This window comes from Podarcis filfolensis (assembly GCF_964270895.1).
Source record: "Podarcis filfolensis genome assembly, chromosome: 10".
NCBI lineage: Eukaryota > Metazoa > Chordata > Lepidosauria > Squamata > Lacertidae > Podarcis > Podarcis filfolensis.
Genome location: NC_139612.1, coordinates 40,730,280 through 40,749,156, shown reverse-complemented (window position 1 = coordinate 40,749,156; position 18,877 = coordinate 40,730,280). Strand labels below are relative to the sequence as shown.

The 18,877-nt window shown below is 39.5% G+C and overlaps 1 protein-coding gene across 2 annotated transcripts in view; it reads right to left on the bottom strand.

The window, feature by feature from the left end:
* CFAP54 (cilia and flagella associated protein 54) overlaps window positions 1–18,877 on the bottom strand; it is a 115,319-nt gene that overhangs the window by 10,515 nt on the left and 85,927 nt on the right. For both annotated transcript variants that reach the window (XM_083573386.1, XM_083573387.1), the window contains 17 exons: window positions 17,053–17,119; window positions 15,414–15,596; window positions 14,746–14,832; window positions 14,074–14,196; window positions 12,993–13,046; window positions 11,143–11,359; window positions 9,975–10,066; window positions 8,722–8,891; window positions 7,822–7,918; window positions 7,377–7,527; window positions 6,443–6,600; window positions 5,386–5,571; window positions 3,620–3,746; window positions 2,712–2,867; window positions 2,384–2,492; window positions 1,419–1,530; window positions 131–223 (listed from right to left, as the gene is read on the bottom strand). In XM_083573386.1, coding sequence (XP_083429512.1) covers window positions 131–223; window positions 1,419–1,530; window positions 2,384–2,492; window positions 2,712–2,867; window positions 3,620–3,746; window positions 5,386–5,571; window positions 6,443–6,600; window positions 7,377–7,527; window positions 7,822–7,918; window positions 8,722–8,891; window positions 9,975–10,066; window positions 11,143–11,359; window positions 12,993–13,046; window positions 14,074–14,196; window positions 14,746–14,832; window positions 15,414–15,596; window positions 17,053–17,119 — 2,182 coding nt within the window. The remainder of the gene's footprint in view (window positions 1–130; window positions 224–1,418; window positions 1,531–2,383; window positions 2,493–2,711; window positions 2,868–3,619; window positions 3,747–5,385; window positions 5,572–6,442; window positions 6,601–7,376; window positions 7,528–7,821; window positions 7,919–8,721; window positions 8,892–9,974; window positions 10,067–11,142; window positions 11,360–12,992; window positions 13,047–14,073; window positions 14,197–14,745; window positions 14,833–15,413; window positions 15,597–17,052; window positions 17,120–18,877) is intronic.

The following is an 18,877-nucleotide window of genomic DNA, read 5'->3' as shown; positions in this document are numbered from 1 at the left end:
TGTTGCCATCATCACCCTATCGTTCTTCCTTCCTATAATGTAAACTGTAGAATGTTTGGTTTTTTCTCTGCAGGAGGTCAAATTAATTATTAAAGAAATATAAGTAAGATTACAGAAATAAGCCCCAAACCTGTGCAGCAGCTCGTATTGCAATCCAGGCCTGCACCCTGTACATTTCCAGGGCTGTAATTTCCTCCGAACTAACACGATGTCTGCTGACAGCCTAAATTTAACACAAGTTCAAATTTAGGGGGGGGTTGGGGGGGAGGGAAATCAATATATTATGGGAAAGCATTTTTAAACAACACAATATACTGTAAAAACTTCTGGAACGTCATGAAGAAAAAATTATTCTTATTTCTTTATGGTGCTGTCCTATGCATGTTGACTCCAAAGTAAACCCCAATGAGTGCAATGAGAATTACTCCCTGGCAAGTGGATATAAGATCTTACACTGCAATCTCTCTATCTTGAATGAAATAGCTATTCTGATGGCTTGTTTTGGAGGTATAAACTTGGTACAGCAGCTACATGCAAAAGAGGACAGAACTCCTGCATCATTAATAATTGTGAAGAAGAGGGAATTTCTGTTTGCATGAAAAGCTACACCTCCTGGCATTTCCTCTAATACCCTTGGCCCCTTAAAATTTGTGCATTAAAAAAAAGACAAGCAGGTAGAGTAAATGGCATGCCAGGTCTAAACATGTGCACCTGAAGAATAGAAGTATTACAGTACTTTATAATCCAGTTATTTCTTTTGTGGTGACAGTGAGAAAAAAGGGGAGATAGGAGTGATATATGCTCAAAGAAGACGGTATCAGTTTCTTTGTTCAGAAAAACATGACAACAAGAAGGCTAAAATGAATGAAGATAAAAAAAAAGGTGGTTGTTCCCATATGATAAAACTACAACACTTCTAAATTCTGTGCATAGCTACAGAGAATCAAAGCTGAAACATATGACTTAGTTGCTTAATTCATGGAAAATTACTGGGGGTCAAAAATAGGAGAGGTCCTTCAGTGTTCAGGGATTTAAACAGTCTTTCATTGTTTTTGAGACTGTTTTTTACCACAATTAAGAAACAGTTGTTATAATAAAGGACTAGTATAACTACAAAAGTACTTCATTGGGGTTTGGACGTAGTGATTCAATAGATCTGATTGCTAAACTCCACAAGACAAGCAAGAGATTGCAGGGGTCAACATAGCTGTCATAGTTCATTGGGAATAAATGTTTGACAAATTCATGCAAAAGAAAAAGCTTGATCTATCCCCACTTACCTGGGAACAAGCCTCATTAAATTCAATAGGACTTACTTTGATATGTTTAGAGCGCTGTCAGGGGCCATGTTCAGGCATTTTTTGTGAACTAAAGCTACTGTATGCACATGCCTTTAGTCGAAGACAAATGGCACATACCCTTGGTTTAAATGTTCTTCCCTTCAGCAAACCAGAAGTTGGAGATTCCTCCTTGTTTGTAATTAAATAAAAATATAGCAATGCTACCTCCATGTATGATTTTCTTATCAATCTGCAAAGCAAACAAACAAGCCCACAAAGCTTGTAACATAACGTTACACAAATCGTTATAGAAACGAAGTGGCTAGGTTGTGCTCTGGCAACAAGCAAATGGAAGCCGGGGCATGACATTTTGCATGTCACCACAATGCAGGAGAAACACCCACACAATGCACTCCAATGTATCCACACTACACTAAATGCAATCTTAAATTGGATTTTTTTCCCCTTTACCACATTATCAGTGGATCAGGAAAATCCAAATTAAATGGAGGGCAAGTGAGGACTGCTTCTTGGATGAGAACAGTGGCACATGGATGACACAAATAAACAAACATGCACACCTGTGATGCATGAAATCCACTTTAAGCCTCTGTGTGTAAACACCCTTACATCCAAGAAACCTTACATTCCATTTAGTTCATGAATAAACCTTCCTTAGGATTTGCACATAGCATGCCGAGTACTTCAATATGTACCCATGCTATGTTGGGAAACTGTCTGTGTGCTTGGTGGGAAATCCAGACATTCAGATCATTAAAAAACATGCCTCTCTGAGACCACAGCTCAGCAACGCACACAAGGGCTCCAGATGTGCATCAGAGCTGGTGGATCAGAACCCAATTTACAAGTTGCACTGTAGAAAAAGGGCATCTGTCCTAGCATCCTTACTTGGGGTAAGTACTGAAACCACTTTGAGGGGGTTTTCCTACAATCAAGTGGTATATAACTTTTGTAAAATAAATAAGAGGCCTGGCTTCTAAGTAAGGGGGGCAGGATATCTGTTAGCCTTTATTTTACTAGAAAAGGACAATAAAAACACCAATTTAAAACACACAGGTAAAAGAATTTGAACAGCTGCTTACCCAAAATTTTGGTAACTACCAAGACTTAACTTTATGGCATCCAGCAAACTCTCAACAGCTACTGTTGATTTATTAACACCCATACAATCAATTTGTCGTTCTATCTTCCCTAAATAGAAAAAAAGAGACACACAAATTAATCTGGCAAGCTAATGCAGAAAATGCTCAATAGCAATGTTTTGCAACCAGGTGGCATATGAAGATATCGGGGGGGGGGGGCTGTTTTTTTTTCTTTAAAAAAAGGACAATATAATGCCCTCTGAGGCCCCTATGTACAATGTACACAACACAGGCATGGGAATACTGTGGGATATGAGCTGCATATTACCTTTCCGAAAAAGAAGTTCTGCTTCCAGATCAAATTCTCGTCTCACTGAAGCAGCACATAGGTCCAGTGCTGTTTCTGTATGCCGGAGGGCTTTTACCCATTGGAACTCAGATTGTGGTTTAGACATGCAAGATAATTCTAGAGTCAATGTATGTGCTAGAAATCAAGAAACAGAAATGAAGAAATACTTGCAAGAAAGTGTTACCCAAGGAAGAACAAAAATCAAATATTGTGAAAAATAAAATACATTCCCTTTTCTTTTTTAAAAAATTAAGAGCTAAAAAATTATGTCCGAGTAGCTGACAACAAAAATTAAACATGCTGTGAATGTCACTATATATCTCAATATTTTGAGATATCTCACATTAGCACTAAATTGACTGCAGATATATTTATAGTTCTATATGTGAGCATATGCAAGGCAGCTGAAAAAGGCAAGTTATAGTAAATGCAATATTTAGATGACAACAAACCAATAAACCTTACTACAATTTCTCATTTGAAGAGCAATAATCCTAGACATCCTAGACCAGGCTTCCTCAACCTCAGCCTTCCAGATGTTTTGAGACTACAATTCCCATGATCCCTGACCACTGGTCTTGCTAGCTAGAGATCATGGGAGTTGTAGGCCAAAAACATCTGGAGGGCCAGAGTTGAGGAAGCCTGTCCTACACTAAACTGTGACAGCCAACAAAAACATTACTCATTTCAGTATAGCCAACAATACTATAGTTTAAACTGTTGCTTTACAATTTCTATTTTTAGTATCTTTCCGTTACAGATTCCAGCAAAAAATATTTATGTATTTAAAGTTGCCAATAACATAACTGAAATATATTGCAGTACCTGGATATCAGATGTGCTTTATAAATAATAACATGTTTTGTAGGACACTTAAATTTCCTTACCAATTCTCAGTTTGACTTTTGCCAGTAATCTGATATGTGGCAGGTATATGTTTTTCAAAGGCTCCAGTAGAGTTGTCAGTGTAGGATCTGCTGTAGGTTTTTCAAGTAATTGCCCCAAAACATATAGCTGTTGAAAAGTGTGATTTAGTAATGAAAATTTGCTAATCCCATTACTCTTATGCAAACAGATCCCTGCAATTGTCACTGTTATTAGGTCTTTTGCATTCAGAGATTTCAGAGTTATTAAGGATTGTGCTGCTGGAGCAAATGTTCCATTCATGTCAGGAACGGGTGTCGGGAGCAGGTCAGCAGTAACTCACACAGCAGTAACTCACACAGAGAAGTTAATTCTTTATTCAAAGAAAAAGACAGCTCAGGAGGCCAGGCCTAGTGAGCACAGCAACTCTCCCCAGTAGATCTTGCCCCAAAGAGGCAGTTGTGAGGACTGAAGGTCTCCACCTTCCCACAGTTCCCTAAGTCTCCTCCTCCACCAGGTTCCTCCCAAGCAATCTGTGACTTCATCGTCTTGCCTTTCTTTGCTCCACCCTCTTCATACTTCTTCTGGTTCTGGGAGACCAGGTGGGAGGGGAGCTGGTTGCACCAGGACAGGGAGACCCCCCGGCTTCTTCAGCAGCCTGCCTCATCTCTGCTTCCTGGCCCCCCTCCTCTTCAGCCCCCACTTCTGCCTCTGATTCTGGACTGCTCTCTGCCACAGACTCTTCCTGCTCTCTAAACCCTGTTACCTCTTCAGCTTCCGACACCTCCTCCTCCCAGTCTGCTCCCTCTTCCCCCTCTGACCACTCATTGCCATCCCACCACCAATCCCCTGGCTCTGGGGGGATTCTTCCCTTGGGGATTCCACAGCTGGCGCCCCCCACTACTCTTCGGCATCCAGCCAGTCTATGACAGTTCATTGCAAGCTAGTAAAGGAATACGGATTTAAGTCAGGGTGGAGAATCCTATGCGACAAACTGGACAGTGATGTGAAATGAAGATTGTTGGGACCTCACAGGGCTTGCAAAGAGTCCTGGCTGGTGCTTTGAAGTGTTGCTGATCAGCAAGCTTGATGTGACCACCCATCAGTTGATAGTGAATTCATGCCTGCTTTCCCACTGGAAGCTCAGTGACATAGCCAATCCAACAGGCTTGAACTCACTGCCTATCAGCTGATGAGCAATGACTGCAAGCCTGCATTCTGAAGGTAACAGCTGGGATCCAAAAATGTTGGATTCATACCAATAGTAGCCTTCTCTCATCTAAACTGAGCCTATTAAATCCCAGGGAGCCGAGTCAAAATTGACTCCATTCTTTGCCCCATGGCATTTGACACTGCTTCCTACATGAACACATTTTAAGAGCCAAGCTACACCTGACACGAAATGCATCTTGTATCTAATGTGCATGCATTGTGTAGAAATTTGATTCATTTTTCACCTGCTGTCATCCTAACGAATCTAATATTTTCATTGGGAAAGAGGAAATCCTTCATTGGGATTTTCCTCAGAACTATAGCAAGGGAAGAAAGAAATTCCCTCTCACACTGAGAGTTAAATTCCCTCTGATCCCACTGAGTAACCAACACCCACCTCACATTTAATATCACACATAGTGTGGCACTAAACACAGCTGGAGTTGTTGTTTTTACCCCTAGTACTTCAGCATGGTCTTTCCATATTGCATGGACTTGTGTATACCTTTACACCATAAGAAGACAGTAAACTCTATGACAAATTTAAACTAGCATTAAATCATCAGAATGCACTCACCTGTTGGACAACAATTGTGTGTGCCATAATTAATACATCCATTTGATCAGTTTTAGACGTCTGATTATCTGAATCCTCTCCTGCTTGTGTTTTCATTATGTCAGTCAGCAGAAGCATACTCTGCACTAGTGTTAAAGAAGCTGGTGGAGAAATCAGAGTCTTTTCTTCAAGTAACCTGATTACATTCTATAAAAACATAACAGAATACATTCATGTGCAGTTACAGTCTAGCGGAGTGTTTCTCAAATGTTTCTCAAAAGGCGGAGGAAACACAAACCAAGGAGATGCAGCAAAATTAAATGAAAATCTAGGATGTCAAGGAAAGGCAAGCTGGGAAGTCTTCATATGATGGGACGTGACTAGAGATGTTCTATGGTTGTAATAGGTACCTACTATTCTATTAGATGTTGTAAAAGGTAAAGGGACCCCTGACCATTAGGTCCAGTCGTGGCCAACTCTGGGGTTGCGGCGCTCATCTCGCTTTATTGGCCGAGGGAGCCAGCGTACAGCTTCTGGGTCATGTGGCCAGCATGACTAAGCCGCTTCTGGTGAACCAGAGCAGCGCACGGAAACGCCGTTTACCTTCCCGCCAGAGCGGTACCTATTTATCTACTTGCACTTTGACGTGCTTTCGAACTGCTAGGTTGGCAGGAGCAGGGACTGGGCAACGGGAGCTCACCCCGTCGCAGGGATTCAAACCACCAACCTTCTGATCGGCAACCCCTAGGCTCTGTGGATTAACCCACAACGCCACCCGTGTCCCTATTAGATGTTGTACTAGATGTTTAAAAGAGGTGGTAAGAAAAACTAGAATGACACAGCAAAGGAAAAAAATGTATGGAATGGAAAAATGTAAAAAATAAAATAAAAAATTCTATGGATCTAACTTAGTCATATTTATTACTTTCAATGGGTCTATTCTGAATAACAATTAGTTGGACATCACACTTTATATTAAGACACTTAGCTAAAATAAATCCAAGAATTGTGTCAGAATTAATGTTTTTTACACCAGTTTTACTGGGAAAGAGTTCACAAATCAGTTTTGAGTCCAAACCTGTAAACAACACTTAATGTCAGCCACTGGTTTTCCTTCTTGCAGGCCAAGCATAACAGCTTGCATTGTAATTTCGGCAAGTGTCTCAACATCATTGAATTCCTCCGCTTCCATTTGTACCTCACCAATCAGACTTGAGCACTCCTTCAATTCATTTTCTCAAATAAGCAGAAATGCACCTCCATCAGTACACACATTATTTTCCCCAACAGCATCACATACAATTTTCAATTATCGTAATATTGACAAATGATAATGGAACATTTAATATGTTAATAATATAACATTTCAAGCATGCATATTAGCATCTATTGTTTTTTTTAATCAAAGATATCGACAAACATGATCAAGATCCTGTGAGCATTGCATTGTCTTCACCATAGTGATTTAGCGCAGATGTAGTGCTGCCTGATTTCCTAACCATGAATGTACTAAAAGGAAGGCCACATCTGCTTTTAGTAATGCAGCTTTATATACAGTGCTTGCAAGATGCAGCTGGAGTTGAGTGCTACCTAAGTAGGAAGAACCTTTTTGAACAATGTAATAATCATAGTAAAAGTGTTAGAGCAAGTAGGTAGGACAAAACATCTTGGTGAATTATGTTAAGGAATGTAGTTAATTCTCCATGAGTCAGAAGACGATTCATTCCGCAGAATGCAGCTGCAGGCATCCTGTGACTTTCTTATCTGTGTTACTGGGCAGATTTGGAAAGTAACTGTGTATAAAAGGGCTCAGGTTACAGCATGCTAAGTGGGTTGCCATAGGAGATTGCAGAAATTGTTGAAGGCTATCTGGTGGAACTGTAGATTCGAGTGAAGAATTTGTAAAAAGATATTCTCTTTTCAGTGGTTAGCTGAACCACTTGACTGAGCTTCCACAGAACATACACCCAACACCCCAACAAATTAACAGTAGTTTTAAGATCAAATACTACCTTTCATAGTTTCAATGCCTCGTGCCTGTGCTGTCATTGCAGTCACTAATGCCAAACGACATCTCAGCCATATATGTATATTCATATGTTTTCGTGCTGTTACATTGTGAAGCAGATTGGAATCTTCAACATAAATTATGTCACCATTTATCTAAGAGACATGGGGAAAATAAACTAACTGGGTGTATTGCTCAATTATTTTGTTGTAGAATAATTTATCATTAACGTACAGAAAAACGTAAAGTAATCTAGTACATATATTGAGTTATTTATGAAAACAATTGATCTGCTTCTACTTAAATGGGTTGCAATACACAATAGACATGTATTAATCTAAAAGGATCACATATGCTTTCCAGAGTTGGCTATAACTTTAAGGCACTTTTATTTTTTTAGCTCTGTGTGACTTATCGTCATAAACTTGTCAAGATATTTTGACACATACCTCTATTTTTCTCTCTGGTTTTTTAATTGAATCAAGTGATTTCTTGAAAATTGTTGCATCTTGAAGAAGTTTTATTGCAGAAAAGGCCAAAGCAGCACTGTGATAAGCAAACATATCATTAAACATTTAAGAAGTTTAAGTATTTCCTATTTTAAAGCAATAGTTCTGGTACCCATATCAGCTGCCATCAATTTAGTTTGTATTCATGGGAAAACATAGTATAAACCACAGGAGTTTTTAACAGAAATAGCTAACATTTTGCTGCTTTGTTGTTTGCCACCCTGGGTTCTTTAGGGGGAAGGCTGAGAGAAATTTAATAAAATAAATTTTAAAAGTTGAATTTGATAGCATTTTGGTCACTGTTCACAATAAGTACATCAACAATTGGTTCATCATCACCAGATCCTGAGTGCTACTGTAGATTAAGTGCAGGATCATTGCCCCTCAGGTCAGTTCCATTACCAACTGTTCTAGGGCATAGTCATATAGTGTACTTTTTTGTCATGACTGGAACGTATTCTGGAGATGTCTTCTGGCTCCTGGACCATGACAGTACCAACACCTAGGTCAGTAATGCTTTAACTCAATGTGACTGTGTGGCAGCATCTTGTTACCTCCTGAATCCACACCTTCTCCACCCAGCCATTAGAGAGCCACATGGATACCAAACTGCCCACTTATCAGCACAGATTATAACCAGCACAGTATGTGTGTGGGCCAATGGTCTCAACTTTTCTTGAAAGCTAGCATTTCCAGACCACAGTCCCATTTTGGATAAAGTCAGCTTTTCTTAAAAATAAATAAATGTTAACATAAGGACACTGTTTTTCCACTAGAATTTTTTTAAAAATGAAGTGGAAATAACAAATGTGCTGCTGAAAACTGGATTATTATTTTTACCTGAATGCTGTTTGAAGTCTTTGCTGAGCAATAGCTGCAAGCTGAAGTTTAGCTTCAATGACAGTCTCCAATTCTGAAGCTGAACACTCGTAAAGCAATGTGCCATATTTATTTTGTATGATTTCAAGAACTGAATTAATCCTTTCTTCAGCTTCTGCCAATAAAATCCCCTAAAATAATAAATCACCATTACTGAACAGTTTACAAAGAACTAATAAGAAGTTCGTGAAAAATCTTACTGCCTACTCTACACTGGAATCCACAATCTTGGAATGCTTATGATACAACATTTAGGATATATATTTGAATCCTAGACATTCATTAAAATGCTTGAATATTATAAACAGTTGTACTGACTAGTTATACATTTGATTCTTTAAACACAATTGCCCTATACTTTGCACACATTTGTAGGCCACAGTAGCCAATGCTGACAGACAGGGAGTAAATAATTATTTCTTACTTTGTATTTTATCTTTAGTAGGTTATAATTGGATACACATCACAAAAATGCATGAGATCTATCATCAGATATTAAGTTCTAGTCACCAGCTCCCAGTCCACTGCCCGGGAGCCAGTTTTGGTTGTGGTTTTATATGGGACTTTGTCTTGAAGAAGTGGAACAAAATAAAAATATATTTCAGCCTTGATCTACATTAATTCAGAGTATACTGAAGATCTGCCAGCTGAGGGGCTATAGCAGAGGTGAGGAACTGAATTCGACCAGAGGATGAGTGGTGTTGCTAAGTGTGTTCCTGATTCTTTCTCTGCAGCCCAAACTCATTGTTAGTTTGTTTTTTTAATTTGGCACCTTTTCCTGTCACACTACAGGGTGACAGAAAAAGGGACCCAATTCTAAAAGTGCCAACATTCGGCTGCAAAAAATCAGGAGCGCACTTAAGAGTGTGATCCCAATTCTTTCTTTGAAGGCATGGCTTGAATTTCTTACACAGGGCCAACACCTCTCTGCCTAAAGCTCTAACATATACCCTTACCTCAGAACTAGCCCACATTTAGGGGTGCCAGGACATGACTAGCCAGGCAGCTCCAAAGCTGCAGGAGCAGCCAGAACCAACACCCAGCACCCCTCCCAAGGGAAGCACCACCCAATACCAGTCCACGTAACATGCGCAGAAATCCTATGCCATGCCCACCAACTGAGAAACTGGAGCACTGGCCAAAGTATGTGTAAATTTGCTCCTGAGCAGTGCAATTATGGATATATATGTTCACATGTAAAACAACACTGTTACCTTTAGCACAGCCATATTTAAGATATCTTTGTTCTTTTCAAGTTCCAAAATCATAAAACTTCTGTCTCGCTTTTCGGGTCCAGGCACAAAACCTTTGCAAAGAATAAAATACACTGTTAAATCTGAGGCAATTAAACAACACAAAGTAGCACAGAAAGCAGCCGGGTGCTTGCCTGTGAGTTGTTCTTTTTGCGTTATCTCCTGTGCAACTCTAGAATGTATGGGCTATTATTAGTGCCAAGTAATTTACCGGTTGACTGTTGGTGACTTTAAAAAAAAATAGGGAGAAGAGGATTGAAATCCAATGGATTATTTTAGGCCTTTCAAATCTAAAATGAGTTCCCCACCCACATCCCACATTTATTTGTGAAGCAGAAATACTATCAAATGGATATCACTCTGTTGAGTGTCTGATACTTGTTCTGAAGCATTAAAATACGATTTGTCCAATTCCCTGGAAGGTGGGAGACTACTCCCTTTGGTATTGCAAAGAACTTGTTAATATAACCTCTAGAGATTTATGACCCTGAGGTAAATGGATCCAAGCCTATTTTTTTTGTGAATTTAGTCTTTGTTCTTCCTAGCAGAGACAGGAGATGTCATCTAAAAGGTTATTCGTTTTAAGGGTGATCAGAGTCACACAGTTCACTCTTCTTCATGGAAGAATCAGAAATCACAACACTTGATAAGCTGGCCCAGGTTATTTTAAGTGGCGCTGAACACTTCTGATGGATTCTGATGCAGAAGACAGAAGCACTGGCGGGAAACTGCTTTTCCTCTTTGTCCTGGGTTGTGTTGGGTGGGAAGGCAGTAGACCACTCTTAGAGGTGTTTTTTCTTAATTCCTATAGGTATGAGCTTAAAGCCCGTACATTCTGCCAGCATTACAGGAGATAACATGTAGAAGAATTCAAATGAAGTTGAAACTTTAATTATAAACACTTTAAAATGGTAAAAATTATGGCCAGCCAAAGATAAGCACATTTAGTTCCTTTTATAGACTTTAGCAGTACATGCACTTTTTAAACAAAATATTTTCTAGTAAGAAGAAATATTATACTAAGCAAGGTAATAAAATCATTACACAAACATTATAAGCTTTATAAACCTTAAATGAGTGAAAATAAAATTCAGAGAGAGAGAGTGCGCGCTTTATTGTTTGCCAGTACCTTTCTGGAAAGCGTCAGTGTTTCTGCCTGCCTTTCTTAAGATTTCACTGTCCATACAATACACTGTTCTTGTCACTTTTTCAGGAACACAGTTTAATGTTGCAGAGAGGCAAATAATAAGGTGCATTTTGACTAACATTAAGTTATCCATGATTCTTGGTTCACATTCTTCAGCCCAGGCTGAATGTACAGGCCTGTTAAATACATCTTCTAATGCCTTTGGAAAAAAAAGAAAATTTCATAAAAATATACGGAAATGCTTCATTTTTTCTAAAGCTTAATTTCATGGCAACCTTACTCAGAAGCAAAATTTAAACCTAACAAAGTCATACAAAAAATCAAATCAAAACTGCAACTACTACTGAACCAAACTACATTATGGTGACTCCCAGGTGTTGCAGTGCGAGTAGGGCTACTATAATGTACTATACAGATATCAACATTGTTAAATATGTAACTCACCTATAGGGACTACGCACTAGTGACAAACTGAACGTCCACAATATTAAAGTGACATTTAGCCAGTTACTTGACAAATTCTAAACTTGGTATCTCCCTCTTGAATTATACTGAGGATTCTTAAGCTGCAACAATCTTATAATCAATCCCCTAACTGTAATTTGGTCTGGTATGCCTTCCAATTCAGAAGTTGTCAATGGAAACCTGCAACATGTGGTGCAACATTGCGATGTACAAGGGGAAAGATGCAAACCCAGAAGCCTCTGTGGTGATGCATGGAACCCACTGAGTCAAATGCAGAACCTCATAGTGATAGCAGCATGAAAGGTTGCACTCATGACCTACACAAAATGACAATACTCTCTAGTGTTTTGTGTAGCAGTACAGAAGTCTCTGAAGTATCCTCTTAACCAACCAAGGTGGCAGTAAACTGGCAGGTAGCCTGAGTGTAAAGATGCCCAGAAAGAAGGCAGCACCCCTTCTCAGATTTCAAATCCATCTTGACTGTGCCATTCTGCTACATTGTACATGATTCTAGGATGCCCTCTCATTTAGCACTGGAAAGATTCAAGGTGCACAGGTATGTGAGAGTGGTGATGCCATTCCAAGGAGGATTCACTCCCAAACAGCTTGGCCAGGATATATCCAACTCCCTGGGCTAAATAAATTGTCCTCAACAGCTTAGGCTATAATCCTAACCATGTCTACTCAAAGGTTAAGTCCCACTGAATTCAATGGGGCTTACTCCCAGGTAAGTGGATTTAGGATTGCAGATTTACAGCATAAAAGCTCTGCAGGATCAGGTCTATCTAAGACAGTGTTCTTTGTTCACTATGTCTTTGGGAAACCCACAAGCACAGCACCACTCTTCCAATCATGATCTCCAGCAACTGTTATTTAGAAGTGTGCCAATTGCTACTAGAGGCAATACAGCCATCACGACTAGAAGCTATACTACCTTGCGCTCCATGAATTTGCCTAGTCCCCCTTTATTGCTGGCCTTTAGACTTCAGTTAAACATTCATTCCCCAGGGACCCAATATTTTTGAGTGTTATTCAATATTTATAACAGTTGTGCTTTAGATTTATTGTCTTCATGATATTTTGAAGTGTTTTGTAATGGTGCTTCGTCCCGACTGGGACAAAAAGTGGCACAGAAATTGAATAAATAAATACACCATCCAAGTTGGTGGCAATCACCACATCTTGTGTTAGAACATACTTTCCTTTCCATATTATCTGCTGAAGCAACAAAGTAAAAAACTGAATGTGCACCAATTCAAGTTGTTCCTTATTATCTGCTGAAGTAACAACGTAAAAAACTGAATGTGCACCAATTCAAGTTGAGTCTCAGTCTGGTGTATGAATCAGATACACAACCAACTTCTTACCTGTAGATTTGTATTTGTCAGGAGTGGTTGTGATGAATCAAAACTTGCAGAGACCTATATATATAAATATTAAGGCAACAGAGGAATCAAAGGGAACACAAAAAACACCGCAAAGGAAAAGCAGAAAATACTTTCTTTAAGTACAAGCTAGACATCTGACAAAAAGGGGAGAGCAGGGAAGAACAGACTGCTGCATCAGGCAGGAGGAAAAAACCTGAGGGAATCAAGACTACTTCCCAAAAGTCTTTGCTCCTGCCTAGCGTCACGTGACGAGAACATTGCCCATCCCATTGGTTCCAGCATCCCATGATGTAAATTGGAGAGCTAACTAACTACTGAAAATCTAGGGGTTCTGTACTAATTCTAGTCAATACATTCTAATGGAGAAGGGAGGTTTTTTTTGAGATGAGCAATTCCTGTAATTCCAATAAATCTATTGTCTCTTCCTAGGGTTTCCTATTTTCCATTTTGTTTATTCTGCTTAATTAAAAGTTAAAGGACTATAATCCTAGTGAGCTGATTTGTCTTACTATTTGTCTGTGTGGCAACCATTCTTTAACAGGAGGTTTACTGGTAACTAGATTACAAGTGCTGATCTTTACAAGAAAGTATTAGGAGTTCAGGATGTCTCCTCCATGCCTTTCAGGACATGTTTGCGATAAGACTAGTATCAGGGTCAAGAAAGATCACAATGGGGATCTATTTCATATTAAATTATGCCAACCTTTACTCATGACATGGTCTACAGTAATAAACCATAGAAAAAGTACAGACTGACACACACCTATTCACAACTATGCTTAGCAATCACATCATTATTTCTTTTGTGTTAGCTCTCCAACTGATTGTCACTATGGCAGATCCCTGGTTAAGGTTAAATAACCCTTTCATCCAGGGTGTGAAACTATTTTTAAAAGCTGGAAGAATCAAAAGCAAGCGAGACAAAGCCCTCCCCTAGAAAGGGAATCCGGGCAAGTCCTTTCTAAAAGACCCTGCAAAGAACTCACAGTGAACCTTAAGTGCAAGGGAGAATGTATTTTCTGACATATTAGGCTATGAAATCAAGTTTTTAAAAATTTACCGGGAGTCTTGGAACAAGCTTATAGATTGCAGGTAGCTTCCAGGGGACTTTCTCTCCACGGTTGAGAATGCATAGTTCATTGAAGGCATCAGAGTAAAATCCTAAATCTGTAAGTACTTTGATCTTTTTAAAGAAAAGGTTAGTATTACACTAAATGTCCACAATAGTGACAGCTCTACATACAAAGATTTATACACAACCAAATCAGCTTTTGTGAGGGAAATGCTATAGCTTCCAGTGGGTTTACAGAGCCAGTAGTACAATTCATTTTGTGAATTGCAGGGTTTGGATCGTAAATTTGTTATTGATGATGCAGTTCTTTTTCAAAGTTGCATATCCCCAGCTCTCAGAAGGAGATGATGCTAGCTCCTTAACTGCATCAAGCTGTCCCTTCCATGTGATCTTGGGATTCCTATGTTACTGGAGACATATGGGAAGAAATCACACCACTTAGATAGCATAAAAAAGGAAAAGACCATTTGGGTTTTTCCTGTTTGAGGATAAAAAGTTGTTTCATTTCACCAAAAAACAGCTCATTTCCTCCAATTAGTTATAAATTATTATTCTCCAATGAAATAAATTCAGCAGTAGATAATAATTTAGTAACCAATTTACATTAAGCAATCATTGAAAAACTGAATGTGTTGCTTAACTGTTATATTGTTACATTACCTTGAGAATTCTTCCTTCAATACTTTTAGCTGCATTGCGACAAATTTCAGAAACCAAGTATTGATACAATGTGAATAGTGGCAAAATCTGCAAAGACACCAGAGAATTCTATTAATATTTATTCATAGTTCATAAAACTTAATTGTATATAGCCAAAAGCTTTTGTAAGAGCTTTCCATACATTGTAGCTTAGCAGATTCATACTTCTTAATTTATAGATCTGATTGTCACTTTTTTTTACCTTCTCTTGCATACAAAATTATGTACAGTCCAAAAACATAAATAGCAATGTTAAGATCCGATTTAAAAATTCAAAAACATCATTAATGAAATGGGGACAGTGGAGCCAGCAGAAAGTACATACTGGGAGGTCCTGAATATGAGGGTCCCCTACCCCCACCCCATGCCAGTCAGTAGCTTTTGTCTATGTGTGATTTTGCATAAGTGTGCTGCCTCTGGAACAGAACCCTCATGTGAGATGCAATCATACTGTACTTCCAAGTAAACATTCATAGGATTAGGTATTCAACTAAGCAAGCTTCATAACCTTATACACTGGCTTCATGCTCCTTGAATAGTATAAAAGTGAAACTACAGACCAAATTTATAACCCATTTCAACATTTAAAAGAATTACAAATGTCTTATATATACTTTATGAGAACTTACTATTAGATTTTGCTTGTTACAATGCAATTCATATATAACGTAAGTCAGGCTTCCAACAACTGTTGCGACATCAGCTCTGTAGTAATCCGTGAATAGATCAATGCCAGGAATTAATATATCTGTTTCATATTGTGCAAAGTCACAATCTGCTTTAGGATGTGGTAGTGAAACTCTAAAGAGGGACTGGAAATTATACAGTTATTAAAATCTTCCAAATCTGTACAAAAGTTTATACCCATTAAAACCACATTAATTAATGTGTAGTGCTTCATATTAAAAAATTAACATGTTAATATAGAATAAACATTTGCTTTATTGAGCCTAGAATAAGTGGGATCATTACATTGCACAAATACTGCATGGCCACATACAGGAATCTCTCTTGCTTATTAATTAAAGTTTTAATTTACTCTTACTATCTAGATCTGAAACCAGACATAAGTCTTAAGTGGCCAGTTGGCTAGAACAAGAGTTCTCAAATGTTCTGCCTCCAGGAGTCATTTGAGAGGGCTCAGGGATACTGTGGTCCACTGGTCATAAGTGCGGAGCCACTCGCAAAATGAGTGGAAGAGTTAGACATAATCAATTGGCAGTGGCTGAAATAATTTCCAACTGAAAGATGGAAATTACAAATTGCTAGATTCTTCCCTGTAGTGATTTCCTTGTAGCAGGCAGTTCTATCATTCATCTTTCCTTAAGCTTAGTGCATATGTTGGCTCTGGGGTTATTGTGACTCATCCTTCCCATTTTAACCTGAATTTGCCAAACCAGAGACGCTTTCCTTTCTTTCCCTCCCTCCAACATTACATGCTACAGCCAACTCCTGCTCCCCAATATGCCTATGCAAGCAACAACACATTCATGGAACTACTGATGCTGGTGTCAGCCCAATCCAAAGGCTACAGCAGGGTAGGGTAGGTGAGTCAGGAGATACTGGGCTAGCTGCAGTGCTGAAAGCCACCCGAAAGTGGACTGAGGCCTACTTGGTGGTCCTTGCTTGGCTACAACTACCACCTTGAATCAAACAGTCTGGCTGGGATTTCCACTTCTGTCATGCCTTTTCATAGCTTATTTGGGGTTATGGCAGCTCAAGACACATCTTCATCATACTGAAACAGAACAATAGCAGACACAATATATGGCCTCTAGCTATATAGTTTGTATATTTTGTGGGTGGGAGGAGGCCTCCCAAATTTCCTTTCTTCTTAGAAAAAAAGGCAGGCAGAAGCAGCAGTCAGTTTCATCTTGCCAAAGCCCTTTTGGAGCATCCTTCAATCCCCACAGATGGAATTCCTAGCTCAGCTGCTCTCCTTCATAGCTCTTAGTAGACTTGACTTGGTTTATTTTAAGTTGCTGATCATCCAAGCAAGTCAGAAATCTGCCTATGAGCTTTCTAGACTTCAGGCCCACCCTTGTTTCCTAGCACCTTTCCTTCCTTCACTTCCAAATGTTTCAGAACCCTATTTTGGGTGGATTAACCCACTAAAGAGATTGCTCTGCAAACCGAGCTAGTGAGAGGCTTTCACACACTATTACAGCCATTAGTGCCAGAACCATGACCTACTTACTGAGAGTGAAAATCTCGAAAACAACTTTCATCAGTTATTAGACAAGATACAAATTAAAACATATTGATTACCTTGAAGAGAATGGCGGATAAAATGCAAGCTTTGGTTCTTAATTTCACATCATACAACAATATGTACCTATGTGCAGAAGCAAAAGGGGGGGGAGAACACTGTGACTGCTTTAATGTAACCAAAAATTTGAACTTATTTCTACCTGAAAACAAAACCCTTCATGTTTACGTATTATATCAGTCAAAGATATAATGATCAGCAAGTACAGTTTTCTACTTATATGCTTTGTGTATGATAATTAAGATCTCTGAATGCATCACACATATATTTGAGGGGAACATTTGACTCATAATAGGCTTGTAGTTACCCCTCAGGTTCATGTTAAGGGTAGAAGAACTGGGGTAGAGAGAGATCACTGAGAAAGGGTGCTGCCACTTATCGGGGCTTCCTGGCAGTGGAATCACTGCCACTTACTTGAAGGGAGAGAGAAAGGGGGTGAGGTGATGAGGAGGTCAGGCTTATTTGAGCATATTGCCAAAGCCAATCCAGCACTTCTGCTGATGCTCTCCTGGAGTGTGTGCAGAGCATATACCTCCTCCCTCCCTTCCTGCCCTCTAGGTAAATGTTCTGGTATTTTTATCCCACCCTTACTTTCAGGGTGGCACACGGGAGTATACAGTGGTACCTCGGGTTACATACGCTTCAGGTTACATACGCTTCAGGTTACCGACTCCGCTAACCCAGAAATAGTACCTCGGGTTAAGAACTCTGCTTCAGGATGAGAACAGAAATCGCATGGCAGCAGCAGGAGGCCCCATTAGCTAAAGTGGTACCTCAGGTTAAAGACAGTTTCAGGTTAAGAACGGACCTCCGGAACGAATTAAGTACTTAACCCGAGGTACTACTGTAATTTGTGTGGCAATAATAATAATAATAATAATAATTTATTATTTATACCCTGCCCATCTGGCTGGGCTTCCCCAGCCACTCTGGGCAGCTTCCAAAAAATATATTAAAATACTGTAATATATCAAACATTAAAAGCTTCCCTAAACAGGGCTGCCTTCAGATGTCTTCTAAAAGTCTGTAGTTGTTGTTCTCTTTGACATCTGGTGGTAGAGTGTTCCACAGGGAGGGTGCCACTACCGAGAAGGCCCTCTGCCTGGTTCCCTGTAACTGGGATTCTCGCAGTGAGGGAACCGCCAGAAGGCCCTCGGTGCTGGACCTCAGTGTCCGGATAGAACGCTGGGGGTGGAGATGCTCCTTCAGGTATACTGGGCAGAGGCCGTTTAGGGCTTTAAAGGTCAGCACCAACACTTTGAATTGTGCTCGGAAACGTACTGGGAGCCAATGTAGGTCTTTCAAGACCAGTGTTATGTGGTCTCGGCGGCCGCTCCCAGTCACCAGTCTAGCTGCCGCATTTCAACTTGTTATTTTATATTAAATATTTTATATTTTTCTGGAAATACATATTAAATTCAAATGATAATAAAAAACCAACATGAAATTACAGGCAACTCCTGCTTTAGGCACATGCAAATGGTACGCGATCATGCACACAAGCATGGCGTCGAACCTGGAAGCAGCCCCCAAATGTCATAAAGACATCATGAAAAAGGGAGGGGTGGGGCGGAGCTGGACAAAGTGGGCTTATGCAGGCTCCACCGACGCGTGTGGGGGTCTGGAACGGAACCCCTGCACAAAATGAAGATTGCCTCTACAAGGTAACTTGGATAAAGATGCAGTATGAATACAAACTTAGACAGCATATTTGAATGATTTATTTATCAGTATTTCTGATAGGCGCTTTTTTAAAAAGAACTTCATTAACAATAAGAAGTATTCTATCCTTTATGATATACGCATGAATTATTCTAGGATCAG